Source organism: Taeniopygia guttata, chromosome 2 (genome assembly GCF_048771995.1).
Source record: "Taeniopygia guttata chromosome 2, bTaeGut7.mat, whole genome shotgun sequence".
Taxonomy (NCBI): Eukaryota; Metazoa; Chordata; class Aves; order Passeriformes; family Estrildidae; genus Taeniopygia; species Taeniopygia guttata.
In genome coordinates this window covers 45,473,561-45,495,245 of record NC_133026.1, presented here as the reverse complement: position 1 = coordinate 45,495,245, position 21,685 = coordinate 45,473,561, and the positions used below count along the sequence as shown (strand labels likewise).

Sequence of the window (21,685 nt, the reverse complement as noted above, 5' to 3'; positions counted from 1 at the left end):
GTTGTAGACAAATCTTGGTTTAAAATATGAATTGGGAACTTGAGACCATGTTGTATTTATTGTAAAATCTAACCACATTTTATTAAAAAAATAGTAAGGTAATTTGAAGGAAGATTTCCACCTAGTGCTGCTCTCATTTGTGCTGTGCTGAAGACAACTCCATATGCATTCTAGAACACAGCAGCTGGTTTACAGAAGTACAACATGTGCAAACAGAATTGAGTGGAAAGCACACCAGTCACTCTGGAAAACAGACTCAAGCACTTCCCAGGCAACAGCATCAACTGCTGCTGCTGCACTTCCTGGATGCCAGCAGTTACCCGTATGGAAAGCACCTCAAATTTGCTTACTTGCATTTAACTGTAGCTTTCTTTATGCTTAGTAACATTTTGAAAGCCTCTTAGCCAGGAGGATGACTCTACTGGAACCAAAAAAATAACCCTTTCTTTAGATACAAACTGACAAGATTGCAAAATCAATTAAAAACAGTTTTGAACATTTAATAAAAACTCATCCTAGAAATCCAACTTTTGGTCGTGAAGTCCCCAGATTCTCTTCTTCATCCAAAATCTTCTGAAGGGCTATGTGAAGTGACTTGCCTACTCTTTGTCCTGTCTGCAAAGCAAAGAAAGTAAAACAAACCTGAGACATATGTTTATTTACAGGAAGACAACTCTTACGGAAAACTTCCTTTTGACAAATATTTTCCCTTTGATGATTCATATACACCAGCTGGTATCATAAAATATGCTTTTAATTTAGAAAAATAATGATGGTGAAAGTTCCATTTTAACTTGATTAAGTTTTGGAAAAACATACACACAAAGCCAGTGCTCTCATTCATCAGAGAAGCATTTCACAATCATTAATACCAGGTCTGCGCATTGCTGGATCACCCAGGAATACAAATTAGATTCACATCAGCCACAAGCATACATTGAAATTAGCCAGCACACAGAGCATGAAGCAGAGAAGTTCTAGCTGCCAGAGAACAAGAGACATCTGACCAGCAAAGCAGGCTACTAACAGGAAGTTCAGTAGACTCATCTGAATGCGCTCAGAATCAGCAGAGTGAATTTAGGCCAGCTGAACACCCTGTCCTGTGGCCAGAGAAGCCCAAAATGCAAACTGGCTGCCCCATCAAAGCACTCTGTGGGCAGGTCTTCATATGATGTGTAATTCTGTCCTGTCCAAGGACCGTAAAGGAGTTAACAGAACGTTTTCTTTACAGAAATAAACTCTAGTAGTGAAGACACAACAGCATTAGCTCCAGCAGTGACCTCTATTCACCCCACCTGCCCAAGTGTACTGTGCAAGGTACAGGGCAGGGAAACATTGGGCAGCGGTGAAATAAAGATCTTAAGGCAGTGATACTCATTGGAACTTTTTCAGGGTCGCTCTAAATGAGCTGAAATACTGACTGTGAACAGAAATAAAAAGCCCACTCATTCCTAAAGAGCCAAAGGCAGATTATATTAAAATGAGTTGACTGGTTCCTGATCTATGCAGCAAAGCCTAGGCCTGCCATACAGCTGACACAAAACTCTGTTTCACTTCCTGGTGACAATTACTGAAACCATGCACAAACCTGAAAATAAGCTACATTTTTAATTGAAGGTCCAGGTGCCAGAATATGGCCAATGGTACCAAAGGAAATTTGGGAAGAGCTTTGATGCAGCATGGTAGCTGTCTATATTAGACACCATGAGTAAAGCTACATAAATGGGGGGGGGCACAAGAACAAGAACTGTTCTGCACTGGGACAAAGATCACTGCAGCAGTCCAGAGTCAAGAGGGCCGACAAACTTTCTTCTCAAATGTAGGACAACATTGCTCACCCCAGGTCAAAGGGAGTGGGAACTGTGCAGAGCTTTGGTATTGACCCAACACTGTTGCCATCATATTCCTGCTTGCCTCTTTAGTGGATCGGATCATAAAATCAGTAAAAAAACTGAGCTTTTGGCAGCTTCCCAAAACTTTCCCATGAAACTCCCTTCCTAAGAGATATGTCCTAGAATGTCAGTTCTCCACCAGTGAGAAAAAACTAAACATCCTCTGACCTGCACTGAAATCATCTGGGAATAGATGTGTCAGACATAGGTTACTCAGCTCCTCCACTGGGCATTCTCAGGCCCTTTTGTTTTTCCTGATATCGTGATCAGGATGTTGAGTTTAAGGCAGGACCAAACAGATAATCTCTGACCTCACAGAAAACATCTTGGGTTTTTTTTGTGATCAGCCTTATCTCTCACTCCTGCAGAGGACTTAGACATAACACGTCTCCACCCAGGTAAGGGGGATGAAAGGCATGTGTGAATGCAAATAAAAAGCCCACTGGTAGCACTGGATTGAAATCATGATGCAGTCAAGTGCCATATACTCAGTAATTCCCTCTTGAGACAATCTGTTGTCAAACTTGGCTCCAACTTCAGCATTCCTCACTAGAGCCATGCAAAAATTAGCCCTGTGTCTCTAGGAAACGGAGCCGGCTTGAAGGATCTAATTTTCATTCTGACTTTCAAGTTCAAAACACATTTCTGTCTCATGCTCAAGGCCAAACTCAGGCATGAGAATTTACACTGGAGAACAGATTTAAGAAGAGCCTGAAGTACTTAAAATGGATCTTATATGAATGTGGACAATATCCAGATACTAGTATTTTTATGAAGTAGGGACAGATTGTAAACTCAGTAAGGAAGCAAAGAAAAACACCAGCAAAATGAGAACAGTACATTTATCATAAAGCAAATGAGTTGTGCTAGAACACCATGCACCACCAATTCCAAACACCATCTCTACTCTTATAGGGACTTTACCACATTAGAAGTTTTGGTCTTTCAGTTTTTAAAAGACACAGTAAAAGAGGGAACATGTTCCTTAAAAATACTCTCAAAGTTTCTCAGCTTAAGCTTTACTGTCTAACAGCTGCGAAGTACTTGCCTGAAACAAATGTGAGTACCACACATTTTGGGCATCTACAAGTTTTAGGCAGTGCCCACTCACAATAGAATCTGTTTCAAAGCAAATGCCTGTGTCCTTCACAAAGTCCCTCGTGCACCAAATCAAAGCACCACTGTCTCTGCTCTAAAAGCCCTTACTGAAGCTTTCTGTATACCCAAGCTCCAGCTCATCCAGTATCATCCAAGAGTCAACTGCTCAACACTCCTTACCTCCATCATTTCAAAAATACTCTCAGGATCCAGGCTACCTTTTCCCACCTTCTTCATAGAAGTGATGGCACCTTTACTGGTCACTGAAATAAGCAGGCTTGCCAAAGAACAGGCTTCTTCCTGAAGGGTAGCATCCACCACGTGCCTATATCCAATCTGCACATTAGTGACAAAACAATGCATTAGTTTGCATTCCTCAAAGCTCCCCCATTGAGAAATCAAACTGTGAGTGCTGGCTTTGTTACTTATCTACAGCCTCCCATCCTAAAACCACGTAGCCTTTGGAAATAGTCAGAAACTGACTTAAAAGCACACAATTTAAACAGCCTCTGATCCCAAATTATGGGTACATAAACAACAGAGGTGAGATAAGCATGTCACTATTTCATACTGTTTTCCTTTCCACCATCCTTTCATCTGTATGAAACTCCATATTCACCTTTCCCTGCAACTCTAAGCATAGACTTTGCTCCCCTTTACCTGAAAATTACACATCCCAAGACTCAGATGAGTCCTCATCTCAGCAATGGCCCCTCTACTATTTATGCAATTTGCTTAGAAGAAATGCCAACCATATTTTCAGGTAGCTAAGCCAATCACTAACACTTGGAATGGAAAATGCAGTACTCATAAAATCAACTATGTTAGCTGTGTGCTATATATGGAAGACAAAAATCTGTTTGAATGGAAAGGGATGGTATTGCACTCACGAAAATTGAGTGCTGTCCTCAGAAACAAATACTCAGCATGTAACTCCAGGCAGATCCCACAGCCTGCACTCCTGAACACAGCGACCTCTGGTTTTAACATACTAACATATCTGCTGCTCTGGATCTTAGGTAAGGAGCAGATGAAAAATAATAAAACCTCCTCTACATGCAAGAAGATGCATTTTAAGAATGCATCAAGTAGAAACCTACAAATCAGAGGCGCAAAGAACTCTGTTATTCAGTAAAATCCTTAATTAGGAGGCCAAAGACAAATATATATACATAGAGGACACAGACCATTTCTATAAATCTAATATTATATCTAGGGAAAAAAAATAAATGGCAGGTGAAATTAACAGGAACTGGAGTCTCTAGCAGAAAGCAGAAATTTGTCAGGCTTACTTTGCTTAGTGTGACAACACAGGGCACCTCATCTATGTTGAGTCGAATACAATCATAAGGGTCATCAGACAGCTCAATCTCTTTGGTGCCTTCTTCATCCTCCAGAACACGCACTTTGGGTATTCTGTGGAAACAAAAGGTGCAGTCATTGCCAGAACACATAACAAACACAGCTGTTATACAGTCACAACTCCAGGAAGTCGCTGTTCTTCTAAATGAGGCAAAATGTTTAGTAGAACAGTACAAAATGTGATCAAAGTATTAACAACTCATTCCTTGAGACTACAAAGAAAACACAGTAAGTGGGAAGATTTTTAAGATAAGATCATCATATTTACATCATTCAAACAGTTAAAGTTTGAGCTGTTCTTTACACTACACATGGGGAGAAATTAGTTCGGAACTTACAAAAATCAGTTCTGAACAATTCTTTGTATCTACCAGAATGTCACAGATGTACAGGAGACAAATTAACAAGACTGAATCCTTTTGCTCTGTGGTTCCCAACCTTACAGACAACAGCAAAGTTGTCAGCATTACATCAGTTGCATTGCTTGGCAAAGGTGTGACATCAGTAGCAAATACAAGTAGTAAAGCTGTTCAGGAAAGAATAGCACCAACTAAAGAGATTTGGGGTGAAGAGAAAAGGTGACATTAGTAAAATCCTTTCTCTAGCAAGATGAGAAGATTGGCAAGATACTCTACTGTTCTAAGGACAGATATACAGACATCAGGAGGAAGCAGTGATGAAAACCCAGGCAGAAATCCAAGAAATGCTTTCTTCTCAGTTGTGAATGATGAGCTCTCTCACAAATGAGCTAGACAGGCTCCTTATCAGTCGCACATACATTGTATTTGTGATAGCCATCTAATGGAGGTTTTACGGGATTATTTAAGGCAGTTTCCTTAGCATTTAAGGAAATTTAAAATAATTTAGGAGAACATGGTATCTCAAGCTGCCAAGAATGTCAGCATCTTATACACCCTCATTTATCCAGGTGCCTGCTAGGATGAAGTACTGACTGAGAGACTCGGCATTACTGGCCAGTAAAACAGAAACAGAGCTCACCCACACTGCTCACTCTTTCACACATTTGCACTTGAAAACAAAGTATTTCAAGATGTCCCAAGACAGCTAACTTCAGTAACCACAATCTGGTTTTATATTAGTACAGCAGCATTGTGTTTTGTAACTAGACTCTGAAGGTTACATTCTTTTATGCACTCTAACAAATCTATTATTTTAAAAGAGGAGATATGGACTCATTTAATGAACATTTCCCCCCCACCAACACAAGGCGATTTTGACTGATCCTTGGAAGAGTATTTTAGTTATTAGGGGCTAAAAGTTGTAGTGGCAAGTACTTCAAAACAGATAACCCTGCTCCAGTGACAACGAATTCCCTACAAGCACACTGGCCTGAGCCAACCCAAAACTAAGACTTTGAGTAAGCAGAACAATTGTGATGTGCACTTCTTCCAGAAATGAAACTCCAAATGTTTTCAACTCCTTAGAAATGCATCAAAGCCTATTTTCAAGTTTAAAATATTTCATTAGAGTTGATAGAATAAAGTCACTATCTAGACTAGCCCTCAAGCTACACAGCACAATGGACAACACTGGACAACAGCCTAGACAAGGAAGACGCGTACATGCCAGAGTAATGTTTAAAAAATAAAGTAAGATTTTAAGAAAATCTGTGAGATTAAGCAACTTTTAACTCCAACCTAAAATAGCTTTGAAACCAGAGCAGTGTTTGCAAGAAAAAGTTGCCAGAATTGATATCTGAAAAATGCCTGCAAGGAGCTTTTTTGGCCAAGAACAGATGAGAGAGGTGTAAATTAGAAATACTGCAAAGGCAAAAACATCAGACACAAACATCACAGCTGCATAAAAAGAGGGTATATGGACACAAAAATTATGCAAAGTGAATGTAGCACAAGGCTTCTCCAGAACAATGTAAATTTCCTCTCCCAGCTTGTGAAGATTTATCCTAAGTAGCTGTACATGTTTACTTTGCAACTTTCATTTTTCTATTTTGATTCCTGCAACTAATCAGGGCAGAGATCTGTACAGCAAGACTCAGTCATGTAACAAACAGTGCTCTTTTCTTTGTGTGCAGACCCAGATTTCACAAATGCAAAAGCAGTCCCACCCTTCCAAGCAGGCATCAGTTCTGCCTCTACCACGCTGTGCAGCAAAAACTTTGGTATCTGCAAGGCTGTTGTGTTAGAAACTGTTGTTTTTGTAACTTGCCTAACTTGTAACTATTTTCTGCAGCCTCGGTTTTAAGTAGGCACATTCCACAGAACTGCGTTTAATGTCCCGTCACAGTAGCTAACTGCACATTTTGCAATATCTACTTCCATCATTAATAAATCCATCCTTAAACATCTGGAAGGCATGGATAAGAAGAAAGCCTGGTCTCTGCTATCTTGTGCACATGATCTTGATGGTAGTTTTTAGAACTCAGTGAACAATACAGAACCGCAAGGAGTAAATATTTCCCCTAAACCAGTTCTATTGTCATTGTTCCAAGCCTGAAGGGGAGAGAACAAGTCAGGTCAGGCATTCAAAGGATTTAAATCCCATAAGTCTTGAGCAAAATTCCTGAAGATCTGATGTTGGATTTACTTAGCTCTAAAGCAAGATGTGTCCACAGATATTACAAAAATGCTTAGAGCAAGATTTTAAATTGAAGTTTTCAAATGCCTATCTGAATATCTAAAATTTTGTAGCTTCAAAGAAAAAACAGCAGCTTGAGCTCCCTGCTCTTTGTTCCAATGCTCTAGTCAAGGCTGGCAAAGATCTGAAAACAGAACAAAATCTTGGTTGTAAACAAAGTAGGAAAAGCAAGTAAGAATCAAAGAGGGGACACATGTCAAACACAGTTCAGAACACTTAATCTGAAGCAATCTTCAAACTGACATCTTTTCTTGTTTGGAGAATAATACTTTATGGAGAACAGCAGCTACTCTTAAACAACCTTGTGTCAATCCAAAGAAAACCCAGTAGCTACAAAGGGAAAGGGAGAGAAAAAAGTGAATGAGGACAACAGATTTTCACTTTGAATTTCACCTCTTGACTTTCTGAGCTTGTATGAGATGAGCTGTACTAGCGTTGCCTGCTCAAATCAACAAGATAGGGTTTTCAAAGGTAAAAAAAGCAACAGGCAGTGTCATACTGTATCACATTTTGAAATGATACTCAACTTCAACAAGACTTGCAGTTTGCCTGCAGCTTAAAGATTATATAAAGGACACAGTTGTCAGAGGAATAAAAATAAGTAAGAAACATTACACTCTCCATCATGTTGTCCATGTTCTTTTATTAATTTATTTAATTCACTACTTTCTATACAATTGTCTCTCTTTATTCTAGTTAAAGTAAGAAAAACGACCTAGCTATCTTATAAATAAAGTATGAGCTGTGGATCTGCAAAACAACTCACATGGTAGTAACTGTCTTAACTACATGACTTTTGCATCCTGGCAACTCACACACAGAAATACAGGCATTTCTTCTTTTTTACTGTACTGCTAACTCCTCTGTGAGCCATTACATTTCCAAAAGTATTTCATAATGTTATAAAAACAATCTGCTGTTAAAAGTTACTGCTGAGAACTTGATTAACATGAGAAATTTCTCAGCAACACATTCAATTTCTAGTCTCAGATGGATAAGTCTCCCCTTATCCCTTTTATAGCATTTATAACCTGATATACTGCCTGTCTTCAAAAGCTTATTTTCCTCTTATTTTTGCACGTACTTTTCCAGATCTAGTACTGTGCCCTGATTCCCCGATAAATAAGACAGAACTACACTAGTGACTTTAGCAGATCACTAATTAATGCTGAAGAACAATTTGAGATCCACTTTTAAAACATTTATGCTAATAGGAGTCTAGGTTTCGCACCTCTACCAGCTATTTTTGCCATGTAAGTTTTTTAGCAAAGCTATTCACTAGGTTGTTTTTCTCAGAGGTGCTACAAAACTCTGTACTCCCTTTCACCTACAGATAAAATAGAAACAATAGAAAATATAGTAGTAAGTCTTATTGAAAACACACAGAGAAGACTTGCATCATTCATTCTACTAGATTTTGTTTTTCCATTCTTTGAATTAAAATGCATGGAGAAAAATTCTTTTGAAGACACATAATTTTCCCCTCCCCACAATCTCTCACTACCACTTTTTTCCTCTTGGTTTTAAAAAGAACTCTAGGCTGACAGTTAATGAGAACAAAATCAAAAGTGGAAAACCAGAGCTAATTACAAATCAGTAGTCACACTAATAGAGAGCTTCTTATTCAGAAGCATCACATATAAGTAAATACTTCTTATTTCAAATCCACAAGGCATCAACACCAAGGCCTCCAAATACTTGCAGCAAAACCATATGGTCAACACTACTTTTGTGGATCTGGCTACAACAAAAGTTATATTGTGAACATGATTGTGCACAACATGCAATATGACACTTGATCATTAGAAACTGAATTAAAATAACATTAGTTCATGGTACTTGCATGCAAATGAGTGCCTTGTATCTGAATGCAAGCTGTCTTGGGAACTTATTTAAATAATTAAGCATTAAAAATGTTTTGCTCACAGAGAATGTTTCTCTTCCACTTCCCATGTCACTTCTACCCACATGAAATAAGATCTGTGCTTTACCTTGTGTTAAAGAGAGCTGCCTTCACTGCGATAGAGATTGCATCAAAGATGTTCCCACCACATTCCAATAACTGGAGAGGAAAAGAAGAATCTCTTTAAAATAAAATTAGGCTAGTGTCTTTAAATGAAGCCTTTATTTTATTTAAACCTACTTGAAAAGGAAGAAAATTAATTACCAGAAAAGGTTTTTAAAAAACAAAGTTGTCTTTAAAGCCTATACAAGAAAAGAAACAGATAGGAAATTAAGATTTCAGCTAACTGTATTATGCATGCAAAATAGAAGAGTTAATGCACTTCATAATAAAATTAATGATAAAATTTAATAATAGAAGCTGAAATGAAACCACCACCATGCTTAATCTTCTTGTGCTAAGGTTCTGAACTAGTCTATGGCCAGGATACCCTTTATAAACTCATCACATTAATTCTTTAGTGTTAAATTAAGCCAATCAATTTTCTAATTTCATCTCAAAGAAGAGTCTTTTTAAAATATCAGATGGACAGAATGAACTGGGAGAACTGCTGTCACAGAAGAAACACACACTGTCACTGAGAACATGGTATGGAAAGCAAGTTATATAAGGTGTAGTTATGAAGGCAAATCATGATTTATTCTGTTTATAGGAAATAGTCATTGTCAGGTTTGTCTTGTACCTGAAAGTGATCCATGGAGAGCCTGATGTCAAGGTCTTTTTCAAATGAGTGTTATCAACAAGTGAAGTGTGTGGAGGCAGCCTAGCTCAGTTTCTTCCCATGAAGATGGGGAGAACAACAGCCAAAGGGAAAAGCAGCACTGCATACAAGGTAAAAAGGATGGGCTCCCCAAACCATGACTACCTTCTGCAGGCTGCCAGGCAAGTCAGAGATGTGTCTGTGCATAGCCTACTGTCACTTCTCTGACCAGCTCAGCTCTCAGCTGCCAGTACTGTTTCCTGAGGACACACACACAGGCATCTGGAACTACTTCAGCAAGAAAATACGGATGCTTCTCTGTGACATCAATCTATGCTGTATGATGAGAGCAAAACACATTTTGCAATCCTGATTACATTGACTGTTCTTCAAAATGTATTTAAAAATGAGAAAAACTCCTGCACAGGGAGTAAATCATAAACGAGATATTCTATAAAGACAGTTACTTTTTATGAAGACAGACTGGATAGTGTAAAAAGAATGACAAAAAGTTGGGATAGAAAGCTAAATACAAAGGTGATCAGATTATTTTTTTGCAAGCAGCTGCTGGATACAGAGAGGTTAACTTGCCCCTTTCAGTCACTATTGGATTTTACCCGATAACACAATAAGCCCCACAATATCTTTGTTATTAAAACACAATAATGGGATGTGCCTGCACTGTTGCTAGGCTTGTGTTCAGGCTGCTGTTCTAGAGCCTTATCTGTGCTACAGTGGCTCCTAGAGGCAAGGAACGCTGCCTGCACAGAGCATGGTGCAACAATTCCTCCACAAAGAAATGAACCCTTTTCTCAGCTCAAGAACCTTGTACTGACATCCCTCCCATTTTTTTAGTTATTTTTAAGACTAAGAAAGTCTGCATAACTGTGAGTTGTGGGAAGCAGAGGGGTTTTTTCTGCTTTTAATTTACTCATATGCAAGTGAAAAAGTTATGGGAAAGAAAAGATAACATATGACTGTCTAACTGTAGGCTTCACCTTATTCAGAAAAGCTTTTCCTCCAAAAGCAGAGATTCCTAACTTCTTTTTTATCAGACTGGGGCAGGGGAGGAGGAAATAGAAAACATGAGGAAATCCTGGAAGGTGGTCATTAGTGAACTGCAAAAATTTCAAGAGAAACTAATGCACCCTGTCCTCCTGACACATGACCTACTGTGACTGGATAGGGAATGGTAAGAGATTGCACTTTGATTCTCCCTGTTTAGCCCAGCAGGCTGCTGGGGCAAATTACGGGGAGAAGATTATACGTATATATCAAAACCCACTCAAAAATGCCTAAAAGCTTCTTATTTCTGACATCAATGGTTTGCTTAGAAAAGGAAGAGATTGAGGGAAACAGAGAGGGTGAGAACAGGCCTTTGTGGTACTCCACATTGATAAGCTACTATTTGGAAGTGGAATGCCTTCCATTATTAAAAAAGAATGAATACACTCTGAAAGGTCAAGGTACATATTCTCCACCTTTGACACATGTATCTCAATTTGTCCATATGTCTGCATCTTTGTGGTGTGCATGTCTGAAGTTTTTTTTTTTCCAGTCTGATTGTACAGAATTATATCATGTCCCAAGTACACTGACCACTAGAAAATATTTGAGAGATGTTTTTAATTGATAAAGCTTTTGCATGACTGCAAAACACACTATTTTCTCTTTTAAAGATGCATGTGTCAAATTTTGTTTACACACAGGAGCTGAATACAGGTGTCTTAATAAAACTGTATGTGGCAAAGTTGCACAGCAATGGAGTATTTTCCAGGCTCATAACATTCTCTCTGGATCTCTGTCTTTTGGAATGAGACACTTCCAGACAAGTACCTTCACACCTGATTGCAGGGTACCAGTATTTTCAGCCTTACGATGGATTTAAGGTTTATTTTCCCTCCAATTTGACTATGCAACACAAAGACCAATGTAAAGAATTTCCAGGCATTCTGAAGGAAAATATCACCCAAAGGACTCTCTGTGAGTGTTGTTTTTATACTCAGAATCTGTCTCCCTCAAATGACGAATAATATGAGTTGCTCCTTATATTAGCCCAAGTGTCATCCTTACACCACACACTATAAAAAGTAGAATTCTATAGGAATGATTCAGCAACGGCAGCTTCAGGAAAATCTGTAGGCGTCAAGCACCTACACTATCACGTGTAATATACATGTATACTGTTTGGAAAAGGAAATATTACAAGTATGTCAAAAAAGTGAAAATACAGAGGACTGAGGTGGAAAAAAAAAAGGTGGAGATAGAACAGAGTAAGAAAGAAATGTTTACAGTATTTTGTTCTAACTGTACCAACCACTCTTCAACGGCTCACACACAAAATCCCTGCAGAATATAACATTAAAAAGACCCATCAGGTTGAGAGTCGTAATTATGGACCTGCAACAGATTTTTAATTGGCATTGTAAAAAGAGTTAAATGTAAAATTCCTCATATAACATAGTGATGTTGATGTTGATGCCCTGATGTTCATAATTCTGATACAATTAGTAGCATGAAAACACAGAGGCTGTTTTTCTCTGTAACTGGACAATCAACAAATCTGGCCAGGAAGAATCAGGTAACAACCAGCTATATCTCAAACAAAAGCTATACAGAACAGTGTGTGTGTGTGTGTATGAATACATATATATACACACACAGAGAAGCAGACTGCTTTATGAAAGTCTTTGTTTATCCAGTGCCTATGCAATGTTAAGCAGCATGTTGCTTAAATAAGCACAGCATTTAATATTCTGTACCTCTGCTTGTAATTACCTTGTAACTAAAGGGCCCAGTGTGATTTCTCAGAACTAACACTTCATTCTCCATTAAACCTCGCCAAGCTGCAATAAGCCAGAGACTTGGGCTGTTAAAGCACTCAGTAGAGGTACATATTCCATCATTTTGTAGCTGGACTGTTGTACCGTATCTACTATAATTAGGCTAATGCTACTGCTTTTAAAATAACTAGTGAACTAATTTTCACATTTATTTAGGTCTTAGTCTAAATGTTCCTGTATTGTTCAACAAAACCCTGTATTTAATTTCTTGGCCATACAGCTTAACATTTGGCACATTATTTCACAGATCCTAACATGTAGGAGTCCAGGACATCCATCTGGCTGCCCTGGCTGTCTCAAGACCCTGGCAGGGGGCTCAGAGACCTTGGCATGATGTCAAAACCGCCTGTGGCTTTGATTTTAGCCCATGGAAAAAACTGACAACTTTGTATGAGGAATTACAAGCCACAAGAGTAGTGTGGTAGTTGAATTAACACAGGGTGAAAAAGTAGAATTTTGGGGCTTTTTAGAATGGGGTTCAAGGGGACAAGATAGAGGGATATGGGCATGTCCTGACCTTCTTCTCCTTCTTCTTGCCCTCCATGTCTTGCTATGATGGTGACACTTTTCTATTGGTTTAAGGTAGAAACACACTGTCTGACATAAGTGATAGATATTGGCACATTATTGTAAACATAGTACACGTAGTGTTTGGTAGAAAATGTAAACACTGCCTGAGAGGGCAGACAGAATGCCATGGCCAACCTATTAGACAGAGCTCAGCAGGTCAGAGAAAGAATGTTATAGATAAGGAAAAATAAACAACCTTGAGAAGCTGACCCTACACATTCAGACTTCTCTGGCTGTGCAGGCTGGGAAACAAGGACTTTTACATTCTTGGGGTCACCTCGACACTCAGACCCCGAGACAATGGATTGCTCTAAGATCCCTTAACATATTTCCACTTCCAAATTTGATAAACAGAAACTCAACTTTGGATCAATAAGAATTGGAAATAACACTCAGGAGAGTCTGACTGGCAAACTTCTATTGACATTCCCATGACAGAGTGCTTTAAATGCAGTATATTTGGAAATTGAGCTGCTGCATGCATGAGGTTTGTATGCATAAAATTCAGTGTCCATTACTGTCATGGGAACAAATATTCAGTTTATCTTCTACATTTAATACATGGATACAAGTTTCATCAAAAAGCACTTAGGCTAAACCTAGCTTTTGCCAAAAAAGTTTCTATTTTACTTTAGTGAATTAGCAGTGATTAGACTACAAAGAACCAGGCAGATGGACAGTTCTGTTAGGGCTAACATACACCCATAATAATTGATATTCACTTGAACAAGACATCTGTTGTTACATCTACCTTGGAAAAGAAGTTTACCCTTCTTTAGTGGCAATTTCTTGTAAGATAATAAGATCACTGATTTTTATTTGAAAGAGATTTGGAGTATTCAACGTTTTATTAGTTCTGCAGTGGAACAGCAGCATCAAGAAGAGTAGAAAAAGAGCAAGCTGAAATCAGTGATTAAGTACTATAAGTAGATTCACAAGAAAACTTGCATCCATGCTGTGATACATTATATCACATAATGAGATGCTTTTTTTTAAACAAGAAAATACAGAAAGTTATGCTAAGTCAGTCTCTGCCTTAGAAACATTTTGCTGAATCTTAGTTTTCACTTCTGTACTTACCAATACATCCACATAGAGAACCCAGCAGTGCTCTTTGGGATTAATACAAAGGGATTTCAAGTCTACACTGTTCTCGCAGCTGAATATTCTGTATAGTGTATTTGCTATATCTGTGCCAAGTTCTTCTCCTCCCCGGCCTTCCAACTCAGGAGAATTTGAAGAACTAGATAAAGAAAGAAAAGAATATTTTCACTTGTGAAACAGCAAATACCCAAAGAATATTTCTTAAATATAAAGCATTAAAAGTATCCAAGGATTTATTTGTACAAGATAAGTACAATAAGTATCCTATCTGAAAAGGAATTATTTCAATTTTGCATGAGAGAAGGTTTTGATGCAGATAATATACTGACATTTTGTTACAAATACTAAGACTAACTAAATCCCACTACTATCTTCAGTTCCCCAGTTACAATTAAAGTAAAATTCGGTGAATTCTCTCAGAGATTATTTCTTAAGCACTGTCACCTTCTATCACCTCTACACTTTAAAAAAAAAAAAGTGGGACATCTGTATTAAGTTCACCACAGCTACCAAGACAGCCTAGTGAGAGCTGAATGTTAAATTATTAAGAGACTGGCTAAGAAGAGAAAGATATGATGCTATGACAAGTAGAATACTAATTTCTTGTAAGTAACATGACTGCTTGACCTTAATTGGTAATTTCTTTACTGAGTGTATTGTCTGCTATCAAGACCCTTAAAGAAAGCATGTCATTACTCTCTGCAGCTTATGGAGAACACCAACGAAACATCTCTTCCAGATGGGATCTGACAAAGTGTGTGGTCTTTTTCCCTGATTCCAATGTAACAAACTATTTATGAACAGCCATGCAAGAAAGTCCTTGGGTGCTGGGGCCTGGTACACAGCTAAGAAACTTCTAAAAATGAAAGAAAACAAGCCAAAAAAGAAACATACAAGAAACCCAACCAACCAACAGAAAACCAAACCAACCAAACAAACAAAAAAAAAAACCCACCCCCAAAACAAACAAGAATCCCCAAAAACAAAACAAAAAAAAAATAACACCCAACCTCCCCGCTGCCCTCCCCCGCAAACAAACAAAAGCCAAACAAATCTAACCAAACAAAATCCACACCAAACCTAACAAAAAGAACAACAAAAAAAAAAAAACCTCCAAAGAACAATAAATGTCCAGAGATGCATATACAGTAAAATAATGAGCAATGATTCCAAACCCAGCCTCTGGTTTATAGAGAGGGCAAAAATATTCTCAAGCAGTGGACCTGTAGCAGCACTGCAAATCTTATTTTAAAATAAACCAGTCAGACCTCCACCAAATTAATTCCCCATTAGAGAACATATCAAAGGAAGTGGTTACACAAAAGTAGTTTAGATCTGTTCAAAATCTGCAATGGCCACGCCCTGTATTCTCCTAGTGGGGCATGTCACAGGGCAAATTTCTCATGTGTGTTCTGTGTGTATATGATGATACAAAACCTTAGCACACCAGGAGTACAAAAATACAGCAGAAAACTGTGTGCTGGAGTATAATCCCTTCACCTTAAAAAAAAAAAACAAACGCAAACAACTAAAGATACACATTATCAAAGTGTGACTTACACCATCAAGTGAGCTGTGCCAGTAATACTGCCGAATCTGTAAGCTTATATACAATTATCTACTATTATCCTTACTTCACAGTACCTCTCCCAACTTGTTCTTTTGCAGAGCTGATGAAAACTCAGAATGCCAGGAAGAACTGTTGGACCTTATAGAAGTTATTTGCTGCTACTAGAAGCAGACAGCACTATACATGCTTAAAAATACAAAGAAACATTACTGCCAATTAAGCAGCGATCTATGCTTCCAAACTATATTTGCCACATGAATAAGCATTACAAGTGTGACACACAATATTATTCAGGGTTATCAGGGTTACTAATTTTATGAGACAAGATCTTATCTAAGTATAACTCAGTGCTGAGTCAGGTCTTCAGGTTGTACTAAACTAGCACTTATCCATGGAAGCAGTTTTTATGCACATTAACAAGATAATTTTGTTTAAGCCAAAGTTATGCAAGCATTATGATCCCTATGGCAAGTTGCAAGAATTATGCAAACTTCAATCTATACCTCATTATTACTTCTAAACACAAAGTTTTATCAAATGTTGTATTTTTTGATTACGAGTGGATGCTTTGACAGTTGAGTAGAAAGAACCTAAGACTCAATTGGAACACTGTACATTTCACTGCATCTTAATTCCATTATCATTTTAACACTTCATTTCCTTGCAATCAAAGTGAAATAAAGAAGCAAGGCTACCAGGATATTACTATAACTATTTGGTAAACACTGCCATCTAATGCCTACAGATTATTGCAATAACTTATACTGGGCAAAATTTGGAAAGGGGATGTCTTAACAGACTAGAAAATGCTTAGTAGTGGTACAGAATTTCTACGTCCAAGTAGCATGTAACTTTCAAGACTACTAAAGCAATTTCAATGTCACATTGCCTAACAGTCTGAGATTCCTCTTAAAGCATAATGATACTTCTACCACATATCTCTACTGAATTGCAAAACTCCTCCTGTTTTCAGATAAAATCTTTCTATTGCAACAGTTAAACATTTCTCACTTATTCCTCAAGCCATTAATATACTGCAACCTACAGTTGGTCAGATCTGGACAAATATATTCCCTGCTTCCCTAACTCCACAAACAAAATCTGAGGCATTCAAGGAATTCAGATGTCTGCTTTTCTTGTTGTTTCTATATCTTACAGTTTGAAAGTGATAAATCAGATCAGCCACAAAACTCAAATGTGAGACAAGCAGACATCAGACAGTCTTTCAGCATCAAGGGCCAGGATGAATGTCTTCTCCAGTGATGAGAGGCAGTAAGAATACCACACATATTAGGACATAGACTTGTTTTATGATAATTAATTTCCAGGATCACAAATCAGTGCCCCAAAAATCATCCCCTCCAGAGATTCACATTAAAATCTGTCTCAAAATGGGACTAAGCGTGCTTCTCAGATTTCAGGTAAAGGATTCAGAGCAGAATAAAGAGAAATAGTAGTCTGGATCAGAGAATTATACATACAATCCAGCAAATTATTATTTTTATCAGTAAAAGAAACTATGGAATTTTTGAGAAATAAGCATTTTAAGATAGTAATCACTGCAGTCTGAGTTTTTTATTATTAGCTTCAACAATACAAAAGCCAGTTAGAACACACAGGAACTTCACCAGAAGCTTCAGGGTATTGAATTGTGCTCAGCTACTACCACCCAGGGGCAGTCTGACAAAGCATCAGGGTACTGACAGCAGCTCATTCCCCTTGACAGAGGGAAGCTGCCTCCACTTTCTGTCTTTTGCATCCTTCTGGAAGCTAAAGAACATCTTTCCCTGTCCCACAGCATGTGACAATTGACTACAATCCTCTAAAGTTCAGGCCCTTGGATCCTGTTGTCACAGAAATTAAATATTACTTATTTCCTGAACTGACTAAATCCAGCTCCCACAAGATGCACATCTCCCTCCCATCCCATGAAGCAGAGATAACAGAAAATACAATTGAGCATTAATCTAATGAGTTGAAGATTTTCTAGTATCTATTTCCATACACAAGAAGTGCCACAGAATTGCCATATATCCACAGACCACTTTTTTTCAGGAAGGAAATGTCCCTGCTGTCAACGGACTTTCTTCATATAGAGAAGAAAAACCCAAAACAATAAACATGTACCATTTAAGACACTTCATACAGGATTCTAACAGCATGACCACATTCAAGATCATCTTACTATCTGATATTTTTTGAACAGCAATTGTAAACAAACTATCAACTCACAGGTGAGTGCTTTCCTTTAAAGCATTAAGTTTCCACAGTTAACTAGAACATAGTGATGCAAAGCTCTCATACCTTAGCTTTAACAGTGGTATATTAGTTTAATGTCAGAGTAGCAACATTTTTTCGTTTTTAATAAAAATGAAAAGAGATGCCACATGTAAAGCAGCCAACTTGACAATGCCAAGGCTTTTATGAGAGGTCCCCAAAGCAATTTAAATCATAAAGAAGAGTTTTGGATAAGTCTGCAAGACATGGATACTGTAGTCTTGGCTGCAGACAATTTAGACTAACATTGAGATGTCACTGTGCTATCTCAGAGCAACCTGAAAACAAGAGCTCTGTTTTCTTCCAGCTTCTTCCATAATTCAAACACTATGAAGAGTGTAAGGATAAATAACAGTGCATTTGTAACAAAATGCAAAAAATCTGATTAAAAATAAACACCCTTTTAGTTAATGAAAGATGAATTCACATATAAATATATAACTAAAATTTCTAATTAGTCTTTGCATCTGAAATTTACATTTGAGGTTTTTCTTTTTTTAAACAAAAAAAAAGTTTGTACTAAACACATGTCAAACTTTTCCCACTGCTTTCACTGACAAAATAAGCCAACCTTTAAGTACAGTTAAAGTACAGTATGCATTGGTCAATTATTTTCTTCCAACTTTTTTTTTTATTTTAAGAAATTTTCTGTATTTTATCATGGCAAAAACAACAGCGAGACATTTTAATCATGAAGGATGGTTCCAAGCGTGTGTACTTGAACCATTACCCTTTTCCAGCTGCAGTGATGCTATGCAATTTGGGATTGTTTTATTTAACTGGTTTTGATTCTTTAACTCCTGCTGATTTGCTTCTTTTGGGTTTGCAGGACCAGCAGAAAATTCCTCAACATTCACTGCTACTGAAACGGTAGAATAACTTGTTTCTCTCACTCAAACTCCTAGAGGAGGTTAGAGGAATGAAGGCATAAACTTCTGAAGAATGGCAAGACCTGATTAGTAATTTATTCCAAATATTAGATCTATTTCAATATTTTCTAGTATACTAACCAGTCAACAAAAAATTCCAGGTAACCTTCATCTGGTTTCTCCAGCTTCGGTGTCCCCATTTCAGCTTTTATGCCTACCAAGATATCAGTTTCTCCCTATTAAAACAAGAACACATCACACAACTGGAATTATAATTACAGAACTATGTGTTTAATTTAAATCCATTTCTACCTTTCAGTTATCTGATCATTCTATCAGAATGAACTTAAAATTAACATTAAAAAAAAAAACCAAAAGGCTTTAGAAGGACAATATTAAGTGTAAGAAGATTCTTCAAACAATTACCATACATATTACCTATCTTTAGGTTAAAAAGATTCTTAATATCCAAGACTACTTCTGTCATTTTGGTTCTGTAAACAGCTTTTTCTGCAGAACCTTCATAATGGTGCACAGTACATTTATCTTCTTCACAGTCAACATGTCAGAAGTAGTTTTTAAAGGAATAGAAACTTTTGCACCTCCCAGAAACTAGGCACAACAAGCAACTTCAGTTTTCAAGATTAAATGTTAAATTATTGCAGACTTAAGGCTGTCCAGGCACTTTACAGTAAATCCAGCTCGAGCCAGCCTGAAGTAATTATATATCCTGCCATTATTTCCATATCCCATGGTTTCAGTTACTGCTATACACATACATGTTATACAGGTTATACACAAACCTAGCTACAAATAGCATCAGATTAACTAGTCACATGAAGCAATTTCATTAGCAAGGCACCCAATCCCTAAGAAATTTACCTACCAGCTTTACTCTTGCAGATCCACTTGTGTTTGATACAACATCTGTTTCTACTTCTGCACATCTGTAGTCTTCACAGCCTCGACCATCTACACGAAGGTCTTCCTAAGTATGACAACCAATTTATTGTTGAGGGAATCAGCAGTGAAAAGTAAAAACAAAACAAAACAAACAAAAAAACCCCACCACAAACAAAAAACTCTGTGACTTTAAACTTTCCTTCTCCTATACCAAATGCAGCACTAAAAAGGATATAAAAGCAACAACTTGTAGTTTCACCATGGAAAACAAAAGAACAAACTATACTTTTTAATTTATATCTCATTTATGTAGAGCTTGTAACAAGCAATCTGCAGGCAGACATGAACTGCACCGAGTCCCTCTAATTCCCAAAAGAAAGCTTTGGATTGCAAAACTGTAAAGGTCTTGGCTTTAAATGGTACTTTACCTAACGCAACCCAGCTCTTTCCTTGGATAGGCAAGTTCTGTACTTTTACATCAGTAATTAGGACCCCAGCAGACAAAAATAATACACCAGCCTCCCAAATGCTTTCCTCCATTTGTATTCCACAAATGAGTATTACACATCCTCTGATACTCTACAGCTCATTCCCATAAAAACGGGTTTTCAGTAAATTTAAGTAAGAATACAGTTTTTTTATCTTTGGGGCTTCTCCTTAAACACCCTTCACTCTTCCTCCTTTGTCCACTCGTGTTCCTTCGGCAAGTTACAGGCTAAAATTCTATCCAGTGGCAGTAACTTGAGGAAGAGCCAGGAAAGACCAAGGAAAGAGGATCAGATGGGGGCAGAAAAATATTAAGCTCTTAGAAAGCATCCAAAAGAGGGCAATGAAGATGAAGGGCCCTGCAGGGAAGTCGTTTGAAGGGATGCGCGGTCACTTGGGCTGTTCAGCCTGGAAGAGACTGAGGGGAGACCTCACTGCACTCTACAACTTCCTCAGGAGAGGAGGGGCAGGCACTGATCTCTTCTCGGTGGAGACCAGTGACAGGACCTGAGGGAATGGCCTGAAGTTGTGTCAGGGGAGACTTAGGTTGGACATCGGGAAAAGGTTTCTGACCCAGAGGGTGGCTGGACACTGGAAAAAGGCTCCCATGGAAGTGGTCACAACACCAAGCTTGACAGAGCTCAAGAAGCCTTTGGACAATGCCCTCAAGCACACAGTGTGACTCTTTGGGTGCTCTGTGCAGGGCCAGGAGTGGGTGATCCTTGTGGGTTCCTTCCAAGTCAGCATATTGTGTGACTCTGTGAAAACAAATCCACGTCCCGCTCTCAGCCTGCTTCCCGTTCTGATGCTCGGCATGCTGTGATGAGTCCTGCTCCAGAGGCTCGCCACCAGACACACCGGAGGAGGGCTCCTTCCTTCCCTCCTTCCTCCCCTGCCTCCTCCCCGGCCTGTTGCCCGGGGCCCGCCCGCGGTACCTGCACGCCGTGCACGATGTACAGCTTCTCCGCCTCGCTCAGCACCACGGACGCCATGCCCGCCGCCTCCGCCCGCACCTGCGCACTGCCGCGCTTCCTCCCCGCCTCTGCCCGCCTTCCGTCCGTGCCTCCGTCCGTCCGTCCGTCTGTCTGCCGGCTAGCCAGGGCAGCTGTCCCGCCCGCCCAGCCGGCACCGGCACCTCACAGCGAGGGCTCCCCTTGCCCGGCGGCAAAGCGGGGGGTGCAGCCGGGAAGCCACAGAAGCCTTTACCGCGGAGTAGGTGCAGCGCTCCTAACGCGGTACCCCCCGGGCATCCCGGGAAACGTCCCCTCCAAGGAGCTGGCCCTCGCGGTGAAGCCACAGCTCCCGCTTTCTGCCAAAAGCACCTCCAGGAGGCTGGGGAAATACCCTGGTGCACAGAAATGGATCGCGTAGTCACAGTCTTCTGCGTTTCCTCCTTTTCCTTGCGGAGTTTTTAACCTCAGAAAGGTCCAAG

General features: G+C 38.9%; 1 protein-coding gene across 2 annotated transcripts; it reads right to left on the bottom strand.

Moving 5' to 3' along the window:
* Positions 1–475: 475 nt before the first annotated feature.
* On the bottom strand, positions 476–21,346 carry EXOSC7 (exosome component 7). Of its 2 annotated transcripts, XM_002199127.7 has the most exons (8): positions 21,189–21,346; positions 19,751–19,852; positions 19,006–19,100; positions 14,125–14,287; positions 8,960–9,030; positions 4,283–4,406; positions 3,171–3,326; positions 476–615 (listed from the first exon to the last, which is right to left on the bottom strand). In XM_002199127.7, exons 1-8 carry the CDS (start codon positions 21,243–21,245, stop codon positions 511–513), a joined length of 873 nt encoding a protein of 290 aa, XP_002199163.1. In that variant the 5' UTR covers positions 21,246–21,346; the 3' UTR covers positions 476–510. The 2 variants fall into 2 exon arrangements, with proteins under 2 accessions (XP_002199163.1, XP_072781922.1); XM_072925821.1 differs by lacking the exon at positions 19,751–19,852 and having other exon boundaries at positions 21,189–21,329.
* Between the last annotated feature and the right edge of the window lie 339 nt (positions 21,347–21,685).

Coding starts and splice junctions, on each gene's coding strand:
- EXOSC7 (XM_002199127.7), bottom strand. CDS start 21,245: ATGGCGTCCGTGGTGCTGAGCGAGGCGGAGAAGCTGTACATCGTGCAC. Junction 19,101..19,750: donor GATCTGCAAGAGTAAAGCTG/GTAGGTAAATTT, acceptor TTGTTTTAATAG/GGAGAAACTGATATCTTGGT. Junction 3,327..4,282: donor GTGTTGTCACACTAAGCAAA/GTAAGCCTGACA, acceptor ACTAATGTGCAG/ATTGGATATAGGCACGTGGT.